At 39.4% G+C, this 21,578-nt stretch overlaps 1 protein-coding gene across 1 annotated transcript in view; it reads left to right on the top strand.

Annotated features, from left to right (window-relative positions):
- LOC114667987 (protein FAM169B-like) overlaps positions 1-21,006 on the top strand; it is a 45,050-nt gene extending 24,044 nt beyond the window's left edge. Inside the window, exons 7-9 of the mRNA XM_028823560.2 lie at positions 16,220-16,348; positions 18,015-18,100; positions 20,037-21,006. Of these exons, the coding sequence (XP_028679393.1) occupies positions 16,220-16,348; positions 18,015-18,100; positions 20,037-20,165 (344 nt within the window). The 3' untranslated portion in view covers positions 20,166-21,006. The remainder of the gene's footprint in view (positions 1-16,219; positions 16,349-18,014; positions 18,101-20,036) is intronic.
- Positions 21,007-21,578: the final 572 nt, after the last annotated feature.

Genomic DNA, 21,578 nt, shown 5'->3' on the forward strand with positions numbered 1-21,578 from the left:
CTAGTGTTTTTTTTTAATTGTACCAGTTGGGGGACTCTCTAGTGAAAACAATGAAGCTTTTGCATTGTAACCACCTTGCACTTTGTAAACTATGGAGTACTGCATTCTTGTATAAACTATAAATGAAAATCAATTGGAAGTTACCTTGTAATGGTTTATGGATTTATCATAATTTAGCATCATACTAGTATGTAAAATAGATGGAACCTTATTTGTCCACCTGTGACCATTTACTTCCATTGATCATGCTCACTATTTTCACTAGCTTGACAGATTTGTTCTACTTTAATGCTGTAATACAAATATATATATATATTTAAAATCTCCTTTATTTGTTTTCAGCTGCCTCATTGCACTTAATATTCAGTTACTGTAGCTATTGTGGTATGTACTATTTCTAACATTTGAAGCATTTATTCCTTATTACTCACAAGGTTTTACCCTAGGGTGGCATGGTAGGACAGTGGTAGTGCTTCTGCCTTGCAAAAATGACGTCCTCCCTGTGTCCCTTGTTCTTTCCTCTCAGTGCTTTGGTTTCCTCCTGTAGTCCAAAGAAATGCTGGTTAGTTGGACTAGCAATGCTAAATTGGCTCTAGTTTGTGTTTTCATGACTGCCAGTTTTTTCCAGGGATTGTTTCTGGGCTGCAGCTCTCCTGTAACCGCTCTCAGGACGAAGCAAGTTTGAAAGATGCTGGGTTTTACCCTACAGACAGTCATTTCACAGCCATTGCCTAAACCATGACACTTAAGCTTTTAAAGTTTCAGTACTGCATGTTTTAAAGGTCAAATTTATATCATTTCTGCAATATGTTAATCCATTTCCTGGACAAATTCTTCCTTGTGTGAATCAACCATGGGTTTTGCGTGCAGATGGGGGTGGATAGCCTCGTGCCATTGTGGGCTGCAAGAAACCCTGCTAAAATCCATTAGCGTTAAACAATTTACCTTTTAAGAGTGGAGGGTAAATGAAGCATCTGGGAGGTTGGCCATATGGTTTCCAGCTGATGGGCTGCAAAAAAACTCTCAAAATCTTACCAATAACTCTTTATGAATCAATACAGTCATGTGCAGACTTACAGTTCCACGTGCGATAAATAGCCATATGTTGGTTACAAAGTGTACTGGTCATTGAAATTGAGGCTATATTGGTCTGGTGTGGGTCACTGGTATACCTACTTTAATTGCCAGTACAGAGTAGCGTAAGCTGATCCTCAAGTCTTGCCGTGTGAAAGATGGGTCTGTGTAAGGCAGTGTTTCTGAACCACTTGGCCGGACACAGAATTGCTGCCACTGGTTTGCGAGTGGGTTGCCTAAGCGCTTGAAAGCTCTGTGCAATATGTTCCCCAATTTCTAAGTGAGGTTGTATTACAAAGGGGGACCCCTGATCATGCTCGTTTTACCAAGGTACAGTTTGAAATTGCTACTAATGGTCATCATTGAATTTATAAAGGAAAATACTGGGTTGTAGGACCATAAAGATTGAGAAACGCTGGTGTAAAGTAAGTGGGAAGATACTGAATACATAAGAATTAGCCACATGGAGCAGCTTTGATAAAAACAAACCTTAAAGGGCTCTCCAAGAGTCAGAAAACATACGAGTCCCTGTGAGATGATAATAATAATATTAATAAAAGAATTATTACTATTTACAAGGTGTTTTTATCTCCTTGATGGAAGAAAAAAGTGCAAGCCATCTGCAAAGATCAGAAACAAAATATCCAGTGAGCACCAGTTCTCTGGGCAAAAATGCCTTGTTGATGCCAGAGGTCAGAGTAGAATGGCCGGACTGGTTCAAGCTGATAGAAACGGAACAGTAAGTCAACCACTCGTTACAACTAAGGTATACAGAAGACCACCTCTGAACGCACAAGACGTCAAACCTTGAAGCAGATGGGCTACAGCAGTAGGATACCACTCTGGATGCCACTCCTGTCAGCTATGAAGAGGCAACTAAGGTTACACTTTTTACGGGCTCACTAAAATTGGCATCAACAACATGAACGCATAGATCCATCCTGCCTTGTATCAACAGTTCAGGCTGGTGGCATAATGATGTGGGGGACATTCTCTTGGCACACTTTCGGCCCCTTTGTACCAACTCAGCATTGTTTATGTGCCACAGCCCACTTGAGTACAGTATTGTCGCAGACCATCTCAATCCTTTTATGACCACGGTGTGTACCCATCTTCTTATGGCTAAAACCAGCAGGATAACTCGCCATGTCACAAAGCTCAAATCATCTCAAACTGTTTTCTTGAACATGACAATGAGTTCACTGTATTCAAATGGACTCCACAGTCAACAGATCTCAATCTGATAGAGCACCTTTAGGATGTGGTGGAACGGGAGACTCGCATCATGGATGTGCAGCTGACAAATCTGTAGCAACTCTGTAATACTTGATGTCAATATGGACCAAAATCCCAGAGGAATTTTTCCAGCACTTTGTTGAATCTATGCCATGAAGAAGTATGGCAGTTCTGAAGGTAAAACCTGGTACTAGCAAGGTGTACCTAATAAAGTGGCCGTTGAGTGTATATATAGACCTACAATATAATAAAAGGTCTCTGTGTATGTTTGGTCCCTCAGAGTAAGTGGACAAGAGAGAGACGCCTCGAAATGATAGAGACTGAGAAGCTGGCTTTATGGGAAGGCACTCAATTAAGGGAATGATGGTCAAGAGAAGTTACAAAGGGAAGGTGCACTTAGGGCAACAGCTATCAAATATTTTTAAATGTATTCTATTAACTGTCTTTGGCAGATAATGTGGTTAGTGTATACAGTATATATAAATAGAGTTATAACTCACAAACATAAGGGTGAGAGAGAAAGTGAGGCACTGCTTTGGGCATCTACATGAGGAGAGGTTTTCAGTCCGCCCCACCAGTTTTTCCCAGCACAGGCTGGCTGCCGACTTGCAGCCTGGTAGCAGTGGCTACATGCAAGACCGAGCCTAACACTTGAAACAACAGTCCCATCCTCTCATAGTTATACTAATTACTATAGTGCCCCGGTTTTCCTTGCCTTTGGAAATGGAGACATTTAAACATACATATATATTTTTTGCTGGTTTATGTATATAGCATAGCATTTGTAATCTGAAAATTCTGTGTTTTAAGCACTAGTAATGCATAATTGCAAGAGCATATTACAAATAACCAAAAAAAAGTCTTTTATTCCAAAAATTGGCAGCTGTTATAATTCTGTGACTATGGTTTATTTTTTAATGTAATAAATTTATTTTGGTGGTTTTATAAACTTTTTTTCTGAGGTTTTGGAATATGCAGATTCCAAGTACTGTATATCTTCCTTATGCATATTCGCAGTGATTTTGAATTAGTTGATTTATTTTAGTGTTTATTGTTTTCCACAGCACTATATTGGGCACAGCTACATTCCTAATATATGATAGCAGTCATCATGATTAGTAATGTTGTTACACCTTCCATAAATAGGGCAGCGGTTTGTGTATTCAGGTTCACCCAATGGTTAATCTCTTACAAAACATTCTTAGTATTAATTAGCATTCAAAGTGCTTAGCATCAGGTTTCATTTCAGTTTTTGACTATCCTTTTGTCTAAGGCTTTCATTCTTGTTTGCTCCTTTTCAAATAATATACTTCAGGATTTTATTGATCTCTCTGGCTCTGAGCTTCATTCTACTCTAACAGTTGCTTTGCCTGTCCAATTTGTGATTATCTCCTGATCAATTTCCTCATGCCAATAACAATTAAGGGCTTCTCTATCTTGTCCTTAATGTATCAAGGGGTTATAAGTGACCCCAAGATGACCATTTTTGTAGCTGAAATTAGTCACTCAAGGAAAAACCAGGGGATTATGAAAGTAAACCGACAAACTTACTGCTACTGTCTAACAGTTAATCGCTGAAGTAACAAAATTATAGCAACAATTGGAGGGGATTAAGTGGTGGTTCTACCTCTAGCATTATTCCAGCCAGTGTACTAGGTGACCTAAATACATTTTGTGGATTCATTAACCAATGTAAGCTTAGCTTTGATCAACAACCAGGTAATACTACTTAGAGCGAGGAGTGATTTCCCTACCTGTAGATAAGTCTCTGAATGGACACCTGCACTATATGCTGTCATTGACCGAACGACTGAGGCAGTGTCTCAGCTTTATAGTGGACAGACCGAAAGGGGATGATACCATCAGTGACAGTGCCTCCTCATGTCTTGAAGTGGTACTGCTTTACCTCCAATGGACTTGGAAGGCAAATTTCAGATGTCCATGAGTGACAATGCTAATAAACATCCATGCACGTATAATTTAGGAGCTTTTGTCAAAGAGTTCTCTTGAGTTTTTTTTTTTTTTTAACACCTTGACAAGAAGTGTACTGAATACAGTAAACCAGGGGTCTCCAACACGTCGCTCGTGAGCTACTGGTAGCTCACAACCCCTTTCCAAGTAGCTTGCCAACAGGTTAATGAATCCTACTTAAATTTGAAAACTTGATTAGTTAAATTAGAGATGGGCGATCTTTCCATAAAGTCATATCACAATCCTTTTAACACAAAATCACAATCTACAATCTGAATTTCAATCTGTCTTTTCAAAGTGGCATACACTTAAGAGAATAGCCGGACTCAGACTCATCAAGACCTAAGTAACACTTTATTTTAAATATCAAACAAAGTTGAATTCAATTGTTCTCTCATTCGCTAGCTAAGCGGAGTTAAGGTACATGCCCTGAAGCTGGCGAGTGAGTGACGAAGGCCCCTCCCCTTGGCCTGCTGCGTCTCTCTTGGATTCAAGCAAATAAATCGGTACCGCCAGACCAGAATGTTCAAGCAAATTATAGGAAAAACCCGATCTAAATCCGTTAAGTAGTTCTCTTGTGAAAAGCGGATAGACAGAGAAACATTGGATTTTCTATCTCTATATATAATCTTCATTTGGATCTTGATCTTTGTTTGTCCGCGAATGAATTAGAAGAAGCACTAGATGGCAGTAGAGAGACAGCTAAAACATAGGCATTGCATTAAGAATCTCCTCCAGGCTTATACTACTGAAGACTGTAATACTCCAGTCACACCTCAAAACACAGACATTCAAACTAAACAAATTGTTGTGCTTTAAATTAACTAATCTTTATATATAATCTTCATTTGGATCTTGATCTTTGTTTGTCCGCGAATTCCACGCATGCGTAGACCACCTTCCAGTTTAGTACGTTGTTGTTACTCACGGATGTCAACAATGTGCCAGAATAACGAAAGGGGTGGTGGACAGTGTTACACTGGTTAGCTCCTGAGGCCTGGTTAGAGAATGAGATTGCCGAAGATAAAAGGTACGTGCCAACGTAACATATGAATGAAAGAAAGTCAGTGAGTAAAATGAATGACAACGTAACAGCATGTTCCGGAAATTATTATTTTACATTGTAGCTGGCGAGTGCTGCGCATCTCACAGTTGTACCGTGGCTTGGTCACATGTCAGTGAAGTGATCCCTATTTATGCTTTAAAGAGCCTGGATACCTATGTGTCCCCCTTTTATAACCATTGCTCCGTGTATATTGCCTTACTCTTTGGATTGCCACAAAGCAACCTGCGAGATTGGAGAAAGGTTGAGAAGAGATCATGAGAGGAAACGACAGTGTCGTGAAAACGAGACAGACTGTGAACGGAGAGAAGCAGAAATGCTCCTACACCACCACATAATTACTATTCGGACAGTGATTCCGAGTAGGCCGTTCCTATCGAATCAATATCCAAGGGTTTTATTTTGTAATTTTGTTTCCCTTATAAAAAATCATAATGCTGTGCGACGAAGGGCCCAGTTCACGACTGGCAGCCGCGTTTAAACAGGGAGCCCTTCACAGACAACTTTAACACACTCAACATAGTTGGGCGCACATGGCTAGTATTATATATTAGTAAACCTTCAAAATAATGTGCAGTTAAAGTCTCAACAGCATTCTCGGCATTTCTGAAGCTTAGTAGAGCCAGATAACTAGAAGAATTTTTGTAGCCATCAGGATTGGGATAAATAGCTCCCCGCGCTCCGGTTTGCCCTGAACTCCGCTGTGCTTGAAGCCACAGGTGAGACGCCTGCTTTGGTTGCGCTGGGCAGACAGCTGAAGGGCCCGCTTGACCGAGTCTTTTCCAGAGCCCCTAATCCAGAAACCACCAGTTACAATAATTTATTTAAGCTTGAGGAATTGCGGCGGAGAATCCAACAGAGGTTGGTGAGTTCGACATCTAGACACGCCAAATTGTACAATGCCCGGCGTAAGGAAGCGCACTTTCAGCCGGGTGATTTGATCTGGATTAGAGCTTACAATCTCTCGGATGGCAGCAAAAGGTTCTCCTTGCAGGCTAGTGCCTAAATCGTTAGGTCCAGCCAAAATCATTTCTCAAACAGGTCCAGTCAATTTCCAGATTAAAATGGGTATCGGCAATAACTCTAAGCTTGACACTATTCATGTGGCCAATGTCAAGCCTTACTTCGGCCCTCCCCTGTCCAAGGTGGGGGAGGGGGGTAGTGTGTTTTGTTTCCATCGTCCCGTTTGCTGTTTATGTGTGTGTCAGTAAATGTCGTCCCCGTAAATTCAGGGGGAATGGTTGATGGAAAGAGACCGCAGCCCCAAGATGGAAAGCACCTGTTTTCAATCACAATCATTTACATCCAGCATACTATTTAAGCAATCAGGAGGAAACGGAGGGAGGAGAAAGACAGAGACCATTTTTCACCTCCATGAATCAACTTACTTGCTGTTTTTCCACATCGCGCTTTTGTAACCAGTTTGTTTTCATTCTGCTGGACTGACTTCAATTCCCTCATCACCAGAGACCCCGGGGTCAGATTACATCATCCTCCACGCGCCGAGGGTTCATGGTGAGGTTGCTCCGTTTAATCCGGGAAATACAAACGCATCTCTTATCAGTTGACCAGTCATCCGCATTCAGAACAGTTGTACACTCGGACTCAAGTTCAATATCATTGCCGTTTTCCATGTTTCATTCATTGTTGTTATTCGTTGTTGTTTGTTATGTTACAGGGGCAAGGGAGGGTTTGTTGTGTATATATATAGTGTCACAGTATTGCTCTGGTGGAGGGATATATATATATATATATATATATTCTACATGAGGTATGTGCAATAGTGTTTTGTTGTGTTCTGTTTTAATATATTCACTTATTTTTACATATCTGCTTTTCTTTTGTGCTTATGTTTACACCGTTGATTGTGGGGAAAAGTTTATTTGTTAGAGGTACGGCTTGATATTTAGATTCCTCTCAGTAATTCATCCAGGCCACAGGTCTTGGAGGTGTAGCTGCCAGCTGGGTAAGGGATCGGCCGTTACATAAGTGGAAAGACTCTGAAAATGTCTGCTTTGTTTGGGTCTCCATACCTCTGTGAGTCTGACATGAATGTCATGAAATCAAAGTTCTGAGGAAGACTGACGGATGAACATTGAAATGACCCCAGAAGAGTGAACCTAAGTGGCTCCACTCCACCAGACACCTGTCTCTCTTGTTGACTCCATGCAGTGCCAGTCATCTGACTAACTGAAAAACACATCACACATGCAACTGGATATGTGAATAAAGTGAAACAGTGACATGGAACAAAATTACAAATGAACAAGGCATATCTGTGTATTTGGAATTGCATTGTTTTATTTTGACAGCATTCATGTTTTAATTCAATAGTGTGAGATACACTAGAAAATGTATATGGACATACAAAATGCACTTGTAGGTGAACTAAATATTTTTTTGTGATGTTTTAATGTAAAGTGTGAGTTGTGGACACCGACATTTTGTAAATGTTCAGGCAAAACAAGCATATTCATTTTGTTTGGGTTGAGATAAACTATGAGAATAAATGTTAGAAAACATGAGTAGCTCTCAGGGGAAAAGAGGTTGGAGACCCCTGCAGTAAACTATTAACATGTACAGTAAATATGTGACAAAATCAATTGATGATGTTATTATTTCTTTTAAAACTTCAGCAAACATTCTTTAGAAGTGGGCTGTCAGAGGAGGTTAACAGAGGAGGTATTCTTTTACTTTTTTAAAAAACATTGTTTTAGTTTATCAAATAAATTGTACCTGTAAATTAACACATGTTCATAAAAGTGTCATTATTTTGTGTGCTGTTTGCTGTATTTACTGAATAGTACTTCAAATGTATATTAAATATATCATTTGGCCAGGGGTACCCAGACGTTTAGCTTTTACAATGTATGCCACCATGGTTATTTTAACCTTAAAGCAGAAAAAGAAATAATAACTTGAATTGCCATAATGAAGCTTACTGACTGTCTATTAGACAGAGTCCCAGCAAAACTGTTGAAAAGCTCAATCACTATCTTGGGAGCTTTACTTCTTATCATTATCAGTAGATCATTATTGACTGGCACAGCTCATAATGCACTACAAATGACAATTGTCAGGCCATTATCGAAAAAGTCAACTGGACCCAAATGTGCTTAACAATTATAGACCAATTTTAAATTACCTTTTTCTTTCCAGAGTACTTGAAATAGTATTTGACACACAGTGTCACCTTACTCATCAGTTTACTTTAAATGTTTTAGCCTGGTTTTTGCACCATTCACAGTATAGAAATGACATTAATTCATGAAGTCAAAAGCATTTTAATGTCTTCTGATGAAGGAAGTACTAAATTTATTATCTAGTTAAATTTAAGTGTAGTCGTTAACACCATTGGCCACTCTGTTTAGTTAAACAGGCCTCAAAATAATGTTGGGGTCTCAAGTATTGTTCCAGAAAGATAAAAGTCATGTTTATCAAATCTGTTGTATGAATATTTATGTACAGAAATGGGATGGGGCAGCATGGTGACGCAGTGGTAGCACTGCTACCTCGCAGTAAGGAGACCAGGGTTCGCGTCTGGGGTTTAAGGTTTCTTTATTTAGTCAAGTTTACACAAGAAAACATGAAATTTGCCTTCTCAGTTGCATCTAATAACAGACAGAATTAAATAAAACAGACAAATAGAAAAAAGAAAGGTTAAGGTAAGGCAGTTAGATAATACATATTTACACAAAAAAAACCCAAAAAAGGTTACAGGATATATATCAAAACCTAAATCATTATCTCTGATATTTCTTATTGAAAGTTTAGTTCTACATGTAATGGATGTCTGTCATCAGTTGAGAAGATTTCCAGTTTCTTTAACATTGCCCTCTGACACACACACTAGTCAAATCATCTACATCAGCCCCAATCACTTTAGCTGCATACTTCGTAATCTGCTGGAGCTTTTTTGAGTTTTGGTTTGTCAGACTTTTAAACCAGGCAATGAAACTGAAAGTGATGACAGACTGGATCATACTGCGATAAAAGGACAACATGAGGTCCTTGTCTACTTTAAATAATTTGAGTTTATGGAGGAGAAATAAGCGCTGGTTACATTTAGAGAATAATTTTTTTGTATTAGTATTCCAGTTAAGATTGTTATCTAGGTAAGTTCCTAAGTATTTATATTTAGTCACTATTTCTACCTCCTCTCCCAGAACTACAATAGGTGAACATACAAATTTCTGTCTCTTAAAATCAAATATCATTTCTTTGGTCTTTTTTACATTCAGAGTGAGAGAGTTTTTATTGCACCAGTTTACCATACAGTCCACTTGATTTAGAAAGTGGCTTTCATTCTCCCCAGATATGCGTCCTATGAGCATGGTGTCATCCACATACTTAATAATGGAGCAGTGGTCATTGTTCTGTCTCAGGTCACTTGTGTACAGAGTAAACAGTAATGGTGATAAGACACACCCCTGCGGACTTCCTGTGTTTGAATGAATGACTATTGAAAAAGTGTCCTGTACTTTAACTGTCTCTGAACAATTTAAAAGAAAGTTCTGAATCCATAGTGTAATAAATGGGTTTACATTCATACTGTTCAATTTCCCAATCAGTATATGAGGCTCTATAGTATTGAACGCTGAAGAAAAATCCAAAAATCCTCCCTGCATGGAGTTTGCATGTTTTCCCTGTGTCTGCGTGGGTTCCTCCCACAGTCCAAAGGCATGCTGGTTAGGTGAACTGCCAATATTAAATTGGCCCAAGTGTGTGTTTGGTGTGTGTGTGTGTGTGTTTGCCTTGTAATGCACTGGTGCCCTGCCCAGGGTTTGTTCCTACCTTCTGCCCAATGCTAGCGGGCTTAGGCTCCAGCAGACCCCTGCAACCCTGTTTAGGACTAAGCAGGTTAGAAAATGACTGACTGACTGACAGAAATGGGAGGATAGTACTACATCATTGCATTCTGAGGTTAGTTATGGTGTCCCACAAGGCTCAGTACTTGGAGCACTGAAGTTTTCACTTTACACGCTGGCACTGGGTGGTATAGTTAGAGAACACATTAAGTGTTTTCACAAGTATATGAATGATTCTCGGGGAAATTATTAGAGTGCAACTCAAGGCATCACCTTAGTCAAAAGCCTGTAAAAGCCTTGTTAATAGTGATGAGCAAACCCTGCTGGATTCACTCTGTCTTGAGTTCAGTGAAATCGTAGAATGGTTCAGAAATTTTACCAAATTCTGTGAAATGTATTGAACTCAGTGGGGAAGGAGAAACTGAATGAGTTTTGAATAGATTATGATGGGGTAATGGTCTTTTAAGTGTCTCCAAAGGATAGGGAAATGTCTGATGACAATGCTCGACTGATTATTGTGGTCAAAATTATGACATGAGCTTTGAGTCGGCAATGTTTACTACTGCACCACCATGCCTCTTTGAGATAAAATTTATAGAATTAAGTATCTGAAAAGTAAAATTTCTTGCAGACAGCGGCAGCAGGAGCAAGAAGCATGAATTCACAGAGGCTTGGAACTCCACAAGACCACTGCAAATAAAAGTTACAGAAAACCAGAGGAGAGTAATAGGGACATACAATGTGGAATTGTGGGGTCTGAGGCGATTGTGTGGTTTTAAATAAATAAATATGTGCTTCCGGCTTACATGTAGTTGTATGTGGTAGCGTGATGGAGCAACTCTGAGGTGTGACTTTCACAGATTTTATGGAATATTTGTTTATTAGTTGAAGCAGTGCACTTTGGACACTTTTTTCTTTGTAGATAAAGCACAAAGCACTTGCACCTACATTACCTCTTCCTCACTGTGTGTGTGTGTGTCCTCATTTGCCTAGCTCATCCTTGGCCTATGGATATTGATGGTTTCAGCTGCCAGAGACCATGGAGCCAACCTGAACCATAACAGGGGAGCAACCTATTTAGTCCCTAGAACCAGGAGTAAAGGGCTGGAAATCGCCCCTGATTACCCTGGACTTATTCATTTTTATGAATATCTGTTGGTCTGTGGACAGACTGACCGCTGCCTGCGGCATGAACAGTCCACTCAGACAGTAAGGTGGAAAATGGACAACACAGCACTTTCAGTGCAGAGTGCAGAGTAGAGAGTGAGCTTGCAGCTTAAATCAAGCCTCGTGACCCAGAACAGCATGGGGTCATCCTACCTTCCTGTGTCTGACTGGGTCTTTGAGGGCTGTAAATAGTCTCTCCACGCATCCATCAGACTGCCATCACCATGCCAGCTGCTGCCACTGTTTCTGCTACTGACAGCTCTCAGATGGACATGTGGAGAGGTGGCCTAGGGGGTGGAGAGGGGCAGGTTCATCCAGCTTGCTGGTAAGGACAGAACCGAGGTGGCATATTCAATACTGGCTACTACAGCACTTTGATGTCATTCTGACCTTTCCAAGTATGGTGGGGTGCTAAGAAGAAAACATGTGCCTAAGACGGCCACATTGTGAATTTTCAGGGAAAAACTTATCAACCCAGCAAATTTGCTACATAAATTTTGCCAACCAAACTACTTGTCAAACAGTACAAGTAAAGAATAAGAAAGCAGATGTATTGGTCTAATGTATGCTTAATTGTGTCAGCAAATGGGTGAGTAGTAGGTACTCGTCACTGAATGAATTAAAAAAGAAACATTAATTGGTGGAGTCACGTTAACTTTCCTTAACTAGTACTTAACTCTGATATTCTCACTTACACCACTCTGACTTTTACAGAGCACTTTAAAACAGTATCACTGCTTCTTTAGCTTAAAGCAATAGGGAATTTAATGTGTTTTGTAATTACTGTATACAAAGAGTATGCATTTATTTCTACTATAATTAAAAGCAACAATGTATTATTTACGGGCTTAACAAATCATTGTATTTGTAGTTTTCATTTAATTCAAAATAGTGTTGTAAGAGCCATTCGTAGAAGTAGGAAATGAGACCACGTAACTTTCATTTTTAATTCGTAGCGCTGGCTTCCAGTTAAGTTGAGGGCTGATGTTTAAAATCCTTTTTCTTACATATAAAGCCTTAAATGGCCTATGTAGGTCCTGTCTGCTTTTCTGAGCATATCATTATTCTGCTACTACAGAATATGTGAAAATCTACAACACCAGTCTACTAAAGATTCCAAAGATTAATAAAATAACAGAGAGGTTGAGCTTTTACCTACAGGGCCCCAAATTAGTGGAATAATCTGGTTGCTTATGTAAAAGAAACCCCATCAGCCTCTGCTTTTAAAACCAGACTGTAAATGGTAGTTAAGCCCACCCTGATTACATCTGCTGATTAGCTGCTCATATTATAACTCTGTGTGCTAGTCACTTGTACAAAGGACATTATGAACTGTTACTGACCACCATGTATTCTAGTTCTCTTCTCTGTATCCTGCTGTGGCACTTATTGCCAAGTTTCATACTCATTCCCATGAAAAGTGACACCAAGAGATACTGGGAGTTCTGGAATTCAAGGGTGAAGGGATGTAATCTTCATATTAGACCTCTAAGCACATACTAATAATATTAAAGAATGTCCAGGAGGGAGTGGAGAGGCAATTCCCTTAGGTCACAGGAACTTATTTTGAAATGTTAAGACAATTAAATGACAGCAAGTGAGAGACGCTTGACTCATTTTTAATTTAGCTTTTACTGATTATTTAATTATTGTTCTTTCTTAGAAACAGTGCAAGATTAAGGATACCTGATGTATGTGTAACTATGTGCCAGCTCATAAAAGACCTGCTTGGTGTACAGTCGGGGAAGCACAATGAGCATGCATTGGTGTGTCCATCAATAAACGTTACTTTAGACTGCTCAATCACTGAAGTGTTTGATTTATTTAATTTCACAAGCAAAGCCTTCACAGTTAAAACAGTTTGTAGAGCCCCCCAGAGATTTTTTCTCTCCTGAAATGATGTTGCCTGGAGTTTTTATTTTTGTCTCAATTCATAACAAGTGTAGTATTTTTTTTTATCCCTATTCCTGTTGTTTTTGATACATTTGAATTCCCTAAAGCTTTCCTTCCAGCTTAGCAGCAGTGACCATTTAACATTTATTGGAGTTAGGTGAGCCTTCACCTGGTGTGCTGGTTTGCAAGTGACATAATCCATTATTACCAAAGAGTCACTCAAGCTAAGGGATTGTCCTTTAGCTATTTGAGGTTTGAGAATGTTATGGTGTGGAATGTTATTTTTATCTATGGGCTTTTATTCTTTGAAGCTTTGCAGGGAGGGTACAGCAACCACTAGAATCTGAATTTACTTCCCAAGGGGGAGTGCGCATACAACCACCACAGTCACTAATATGTAATTGTGGATACATGCATCTAGTAATATACAGTACAGATGAATGTGCCTTTTCACCCACTCTGCAAAAGAAATTCAGAATATTTTGCTGAGGCCTGACATAGTCTATAACTAACTTTCAACATATGGAAATAAATATTTACTCTGATGCAGACAAACGATGACAACAGAAGGAGAAGAAACAGAATCCTGATTTGTGGAAGCTCCTCCAAGATGGAACCTCTTATCCCCACAAAGACCTAAAGAGCTGTGTTTCAAAGTTTTGACTTCTCAGCTGCTTAAGGACACACAGGTGTTATTCTCCTTTCAGTTGTTTGCTGATTAACATAAACATTAACAGCACCTCAGTTGAGCATTGCATTTCATCCATAACCGTCCATGCTGAGAATTAATCACATCATTTAAATCTAGGGCTTGTGACCAGCGACAAACCACGCAGACCACCTTGAAAAATGTTGAGGCAACCAACCAGAAGGAGCCCTATTTAATAACAAAACCAAAAATGAAGGTTGCACGATAGCACATAAATGTCTGCTGGTGTATTGTATTCCAGACACAATGCTCTTTTGGAGCAGATGATCAACATGTAGGAGCTCCATTCTCCTTTAGGATCAAGTCTCAAATAGATGCCTCCTTTCAGTTGGTGTGGTACGGTAAGGCCTATGGCAATTGTGCCATTTTAAATACATAAGGCAGTCAGGACAGAAGAGGTTGTGAGGTGTTCAGCTGGAGCGACCTATGCACTTGGAATAAGTTTCCATGGAAAGTCGAGAGAATAATCGCTGGAGTAGGAGAAGGGCTCGCAGGGTCCACCATGTAAGGCCAGGATATGGCAGCATGGGACACAAGCCAGATTTTAATGGTTCTGAACCTTTCTGTTGGTGTCTGGGGTTAGCAGAGGAGACGTTATTGTAGAAAATATACACTGGGGCTCATGTTTTTAGAAAGGAAATCGCCCAGTGTTTTAACCTTGTTTTAAAGGATTATTTATTGTTTATTTGGTGGCAGCAGTGGGATTTGTGCAGACTGTCATGGGAGGGACAAGGCATCCTCACTGGGTGGGTCTCTCAGGGCTGTGGGCACAGGAGAAGAAGTTGAAAGTGTTGACAATCCCTCCCATGCAAGAGTGGCATCGCTTACCTTGGCAGAGCCTTGAAGGTGATCCCCAAACACTGGCTTATTAATCTATTTTGCTATTTCGCACATTTCTAATATTGTGGATTTTCCTCTTCTGAGAACATTATCAAAATGTTTTCTGTACAGTCTTTTACTTTTTTTTTAATATCATTTTGGAAAGCTATACTTTATCGATGCAAGAGCCAGGTTTGATGGCCCTGCTTTGATGAGGAGGAAATAACAGATAATACTGGGCTAGATTGCTTTTACACGTCACAACAACTGTGTACTGACAACTAAATGATCAGCATGATTTGGGATAGTCTGGGAAGTTTGCTGGTGATTTTTTTTTTTTAATTTGTATGAATTTTATGTTCTGAGGACATTGATAAAATACCTGTTTGTTATTGTTCCACATGAGTGGCTATGCTTATTCCTTTTTTTACCCAAAAAAATAACTCTACATCTTGGACCATCAGCTATTAAACAGTGTGATTTTACGTACTTCATACTTAGTTTTTGCCCCTGAAAACAAATTTGAATTTAAATCCACCCTAGAATTGAAGTCACTGCTACTTTCATAGAGCCACAGAGACCTTGGGTTGATTTCCATCCTGTCAGCTGTTTGGTGTATTTTAGTGTTGTCTGCATAGGGTTTTTTTTTTAAACTTAATCCTCGTGTTTTCACTGACATCCCAATAATGGTGTATTGGTAACACTAAACTAGCCCAGTATGCCAGTCTATTTTTCAATGGATTAGGACCAGTTCAGCCTTTGCTAGACAAAGCAAGTTTGGAAAATGAATGAATAACACAGTTGCAATTCTTTTTCTTAACAGCATTTTCAACTGTTGTTCCTTTTGTCAGGCATGTGTGCCTCAGAGACAATTAAAGGGCTCAAAAAAGGATAATTCCATGCCGGACCAGGGGGTGGCAGAGTGCACTGATCCTTTCTCTTCTTCCTCTGCAGACCTCTGCCTGGGCTCGATGATATCACTTCCAGTTCCTGCCCGGATGACGTTATTTTCCCTGACTGGTTTTAAAACCACCATGTTTCGTCTTTGGACTAATGTCTGTTAAGACCATTGGAACAAATCTTGCTTTTGACTGCCTACTTTCAAGTATATGGGTAGCTGCCCCAAAACCTCTTTGCTGTGTTGTCTGAATCATTTTACACTTTTAAAAAGGGGTATTACTTAATTCTTTGTTCCTGTATACAAAAAAATGAAAGTTTATATTACACAAGAGCATTTTATCACACTGTTTGTTGAGAAGAAATTTGCATTTGCAGTTTACAGATCAGTCAAAAATTGAACCAAAGAAATAATTCCTGTCTCCAGCTGTCAGTGTGAATCAGTGCTGTAGTCTGTTTGCCATTGTTGATAGTTTTTGATTTCTCCAGTCATAAATTTTTTAAGATTTAGATTTTCAAGATAAGATTTTTTTATGCCTATGATATTTTAACACCGATTTCACTTTCCCTTTTACCTTGTAGTATGCAGGAAGTTTCTGACAGCACATCCAGAAGAACGGGATCGTCTCTATGAAGTGGAGGCACCAGGAGACTGGGGCCAGAGGCAAAACATCTGGTTACTGATCCAGCTTGGAAGCATCCCTTCTGATGGTATGTTGTCTTTCAACAAAACTATTTACTGAATGTGCTGAGCATAAACTGAAATGGTGTGTAAGTATGAGTGTACCCTACAACAGACTGATATCCCACTCTGGGTGGACTTCAGTCTTCTGCCTGACGATATTGGCATAAACTCCTGGGGTGTTATTTATAAAACTTTACAAGGATTCAAGCACAGGGCGATAGATCTGAGGATGCTGTCATTTATAAATGCCAAATTAGCTTTATGCAGTAGAGAGAACCTAAGGTCACAGAAAAAGAATAAACATAAAGGGATCACAGAGGGGTGAGCAGAGGGCAGCAGTGTGCTTCTGTCCAAATACAAGTGCTATTGCTCCTAAAAGATCATAAAGTACTCTATCAAGTAGAGGACCTAGAATAAACAAATTCAGTAGATCAGTGTGAATGTCTTGACAAAGTAAAACACAATAATATTAAAAAGTATGTGAGCACACAAGAGCATGTGTGGCATTGTAGCACCTCTCCGCTGTGTTCTGGGGATCCAGGAATGGCATAGACGCTATCACCTGGTATGTGTAATTACACCATTGCTGTTACAATGAATAGTATAGGCCATATGAAAACTGAGAGTTCGGACAGTTAACTTTCCAACAAGCCAGCCTCCAAGTGCAGCACCATCCACAAGTCTTCTAACGATGCTGCATTGTCTCAGAATAAATAAAAAATGAGTTGACACGGGCCAGCGAGCTGTAACATTTGTCAGTGTCATCATGGCATCACAATTGGCTTGGGCGTTAATGGAAATAACTGCTTACGGTTAACAAATTCTCGCTAAGTAACCTTATTGCAATATGAGTGGAGTTAATTACTCCAGTTGAATTAAGAGAACTGGTAGTCTCTTATACTATATGTGAGCTTATGATATTTCATTGAAAATGTATATAAATTGGCATAGAAATTGTATAAGCACCCTGTGCTTCTCCACTGCAGTGGCTTCTTTTTTGTTCAGTTGTATTTTCCAGAATGGAAAGTTGATAATAAATATTATGAGCACTTAAGGTTCCAAAAGATTTTCAGTTACCAGTAAACCATTTTTTGAAATGTTAACATGAGGTAATGTGAGTGAAGCAGGTCAAGACATGCCTGTGTGCCATAATTCCATTCCTTATGAACACACTACTCTTATTTATGGGCATACATATCTCAGCTAGCATAGGGTGCAAGTCAGTAACAAACACTGGAGAGGGCACCAGTTCATCGCAGGGAAAAAACACACAATGGCCAAATTAGCATCGCCAATTCACCAAACCGGGATGTCTTTGGACAGTGGGAAGAAACCGGAGCACTCGAAGAAAACCCATGCAAACACTGGGAGAACATGTGAACTTCAAGCAGGAGACACAAACCCAGGTCTCTGCCACTGTGCCACCGTGCCACCCAGAGCCAAGTTATTTACAAAAAATATAGGGAGAGGGAAGTTTGGGCATCTCTGCTCAAGCTGCTGCCCCCGCGACCCGATCTCGAATAAGCGGAAGAGGATGGATGGATGAATATTACAAAAAAAAATCTGCATCTTACTCTGGTGACAGTAATCCATATATGAGAGGAATTATAGGATTGGAAAATTCACTACAACTACTGTGAATGGAATCCCCTAGAAAGTATTATAAAATGTTTTATTCTTTTTATTTAACAGGATCAAACATGCCTAGTGTGTCCTTGAATCCACAACCCAATCAGAACATTTTTGCAAATGAAACTGGTGAAAGCTGTTCCGTGAAGGTAAAGCCCTGTTTCTGATTCTTACATGATTATCAAGGCAGACTTAATTGTGAAATTTATGGGACAGTATTTACAATTTTCAATTTTTGACCAAAAAGTGGCATTTTACAGAAGTGATGAAAGGATTGAAATGCATTACATAAAACTAAAATGTCGTAGAAACTTCAAGCCAAGGATCAGCCTTATTAGTTATACCTGCCTTAAAGTAAGGTAGACCTCCATTTGCACTCAGAACATCCTGAATTCATTTGGACGTGGTGTCAACAATATATGACAAGTGCAACATGAGAGGGTGTGAGTCCCACAGTTGTTGTAAATTACCTGGTGGTAGAGGTTTATTCTGAATTGTTTGTGTTCCACAAATAACTTTCAGTTGACTTCTGTTTATTTTGTAGGCCACTGCATCATGCAGAACTCATTGACATGATCCAGGGTCCATTCCAGCATTTTTACTAGTCTTACGGCCTAGAGCTTTATTTACAGTTTTGAAAGACGATTTGGAAATGTGACCCTTGTTGTAATAAAGGGACTCACCAGACCCTTTAACAATGAGATATCTTGCTGCATTTAAACAGTACTCTACCTCTCCATATGTTTTGGCATTGTCCTCCTGTCTTCTACTTCTGCTTACAGATAAGCCAGTTTCTCTCTTTATTTCTGTATCCTTGAAACTTTCCTTTCCTTCAAAGCGTTTGCTAACCTCTCCCCAACATCCATCTCGGTACTTTAACAGCTAAATTACTACTTGATGGAAATCTCCTGAGCCTCTTTCTTTTTATAGTTGACAATCCTCATGTATAATCTAATTCACGTAGAAGTGTCCAGGTCTCCAATTAATAGTGTGTTCTTGGAGTTAAATTGAGAACTGGTCCACCTCAGTCTTGACAATGAAAACCCTATTTTTTTAGGGTCCATTGACATCACAGTCATAGCTCTTTTAGGTTCATTGCAGGTCATATAGGTACTTAGATGGTTTTTGCTCTGCTCCTCGGCCCTGTTTGGGGTGGATGGTGCATGGGATACAGAGCGCCATATAGGGTATATAGCTTTTCCCTTTCCAACTGGCCTGATGTTAAATAATTTGATTCAGTAAAAAATGAATCATAAAAACAATACTCAAAGGAGCCTAATCTGCATTTTTTACCAATATGTAAACTGCTACATTTATTGCATGAAGTCTTTGCCATCCCAGGTTTCTCATAAGTGTGAATCAGAAAGATTTTGTTTTTTCCCCTTTTTATTTAAGTGTTTCTGTTCCTTAGCATGCCTGCACCTGTTTGTTGTTTGCTCACAGTTAAAACTTAAGTTAATCACTGGCTGCCAATCCCATTCCACTAAAAAGTTTGAGTTGTGTGTTCTGATACACCTCTGTTGTGACTAACTGCGGCTTGTTTAATACTCTCTAAAATCCATGGCAGCATCTTTATGCCCCCTTCATCTGTGACCCATTTGTAGCTATTTGTAGCTATTTGATGGATGTTTTTTTTTTGGTGTGTGGACCCATTCATAATGTGACACTGAAATATGTGAAAATCCCACCAGGAGTGTTACTTTTGATACTCTCATTCTGGGATTTTGGGTGCCCACTGTTATAATTCATGCAGATACACTTAAATGTGTAGTGCTGGCCATTGTCCCTTGAAAAGGCATCAGCTAGTACTTCCCTTCAAGCTTTAAACAGCACTGCATGCACTGTGATGCTACCTAAGGTACTTTATAAAATATCCCTAAATACTCATCACTGCGGTGGGCTGGCGCCCTGCCCGGGGTTTGTTTCCTGCCTTGTGCCCTGTGTTGGCTGGGATTGGCTCCTGCAGACACCTGTGACCCTGTAGTTAGGATATAGCGGGTTGGATAATGGATGGATGGATAAATACTCATCACGTTAATATCATATCATATCAGATTTTTCTTAAAATTACTTTCTTATTCCTAGATATCATCTTCTGTAAATCATCTTTTGGAGACTGAAGAGAAATTCCTCAATAAACCTCCAGATCTGACCATAAGAAAAAGACATGCTGACTCCGAGAAAGTCACAAAAAAGCATTTGAAGAGACTTTAGGTTGTGATCTTTTGGAGGTCATGATGAACGCTAGGCTAATTTTTTTTTGCTGTTTCTGGGACTAAATTATTTTCTCCTTCGTTCCTGTGCTACAGTTCCCTTCCACTGTCTAGTGGTGTGCTTGAGGACAATTAACTGTAACAGACATGGGTGCTCTGTGGTGTGGTTCAGCATGGAGGGTTTATGACAATCGATGACTGTTTCAAACATGTACAAATATTTTTGTGTCTTGGACTTGGGCTTTAAAGCCCTCTGATCAGTGTTGTGCAGTGAGAAAAAAAAGACAGCTCTGTCACTGTAGGAAAGAAAACCCCCCGTCATAGTTGTAATTTGGTAAAAGTTTAAACTTGCATTAGTGATGAAAGAAGAAGAAACAAAGTCGACAGGGGAGTATGAAGACCTGATGTGAACGAACCTAGACCACCAGATGAATAGATACATTGGACAAACAGTAGCCAGAGATTCAAACATTTGAATACCATCCTCAAGTGATACAAGGAATTGCTGATATTCTAAGGGAGGATGTGGTGAGAGAAGTACTCACGGCAGATGACAATGGCTAGACTAGAACAACATTCTTGAGTGTATAACTAACACTGGCTTGTACAGTATAACAGTGTAAATTTGCTGTGACCGGAGACCTTGTAAAACTAATGAGTCACATGACACCGGGGAGGGAAAATGGCTAATTGGGCACAATTTGGACATTTTTCATTTAGGGGTGTACTCCCTTTTGTTGCCAGCGGTTTAGACATTAATGGCTGTGTGTTGAGTTATTTTGAAGGGACAGCAAATTTACACTGTTATACAAGCTGTACACTGACTACTTTACATTGTATCAAAGTGTCATATTATCAGTGTTGTCCCATGAAAAGATATAATAAATATTTACAAAAATATGAGGGGTGTACTCACTTTTGTGAGATACTGTATGTCCATATATTCAAGCTCTTTGAATTTTGATTCCGTGTTTGTAATTACATCGTGACAACGCAACGTATAACTGCCCGTGAGTGAATATCGTTTCTTTCTCTCTACATGAGCTGTGTCTGACAATAGCATTCACACAAATGAGAAATGATTGAACTGTGTGCGTGGTTGATAAAATGTTTTAGATGTGGGCAGGACTTTTCCAAATCTCTTTGCATAAAGTCTTGTCTCGTGGTACTTGAAATTTTCTCTCGCGGGATTTCATTTTCACCAAAAAACAAATCTTTTAATTCTCGCAGATAGGCCTCTTCATTGGGAAGAAACACTACTTTTCTCTGATGGCAACATGAATTAGACGATCTACACGTCTCCAATTTAAAGTTTAAATCCAAACAATATATTTGATCTCTTTCTGCTGTTCCATTATTTCACCAAGTAATAATTTCCGTTTGTTTGCACTAATGCAATCTTTACTATCATTTT

This window comes from Erpetoichthys calabaricus, chromosome 17 (assembly GCF_900747795.2).
Source record: "Erpetoichthys calabaricus chromosome 17, fErpCal1.3, whole genome shotgun sequence".
NCBI classification, from domain to species: domain Eukaryota; kingdom Metazoa; phylum Chordata; class Cladistia; order Polypteriformes; family Polypteridae; genus Erpetoichthys; species Erpetoichthys calabaricus.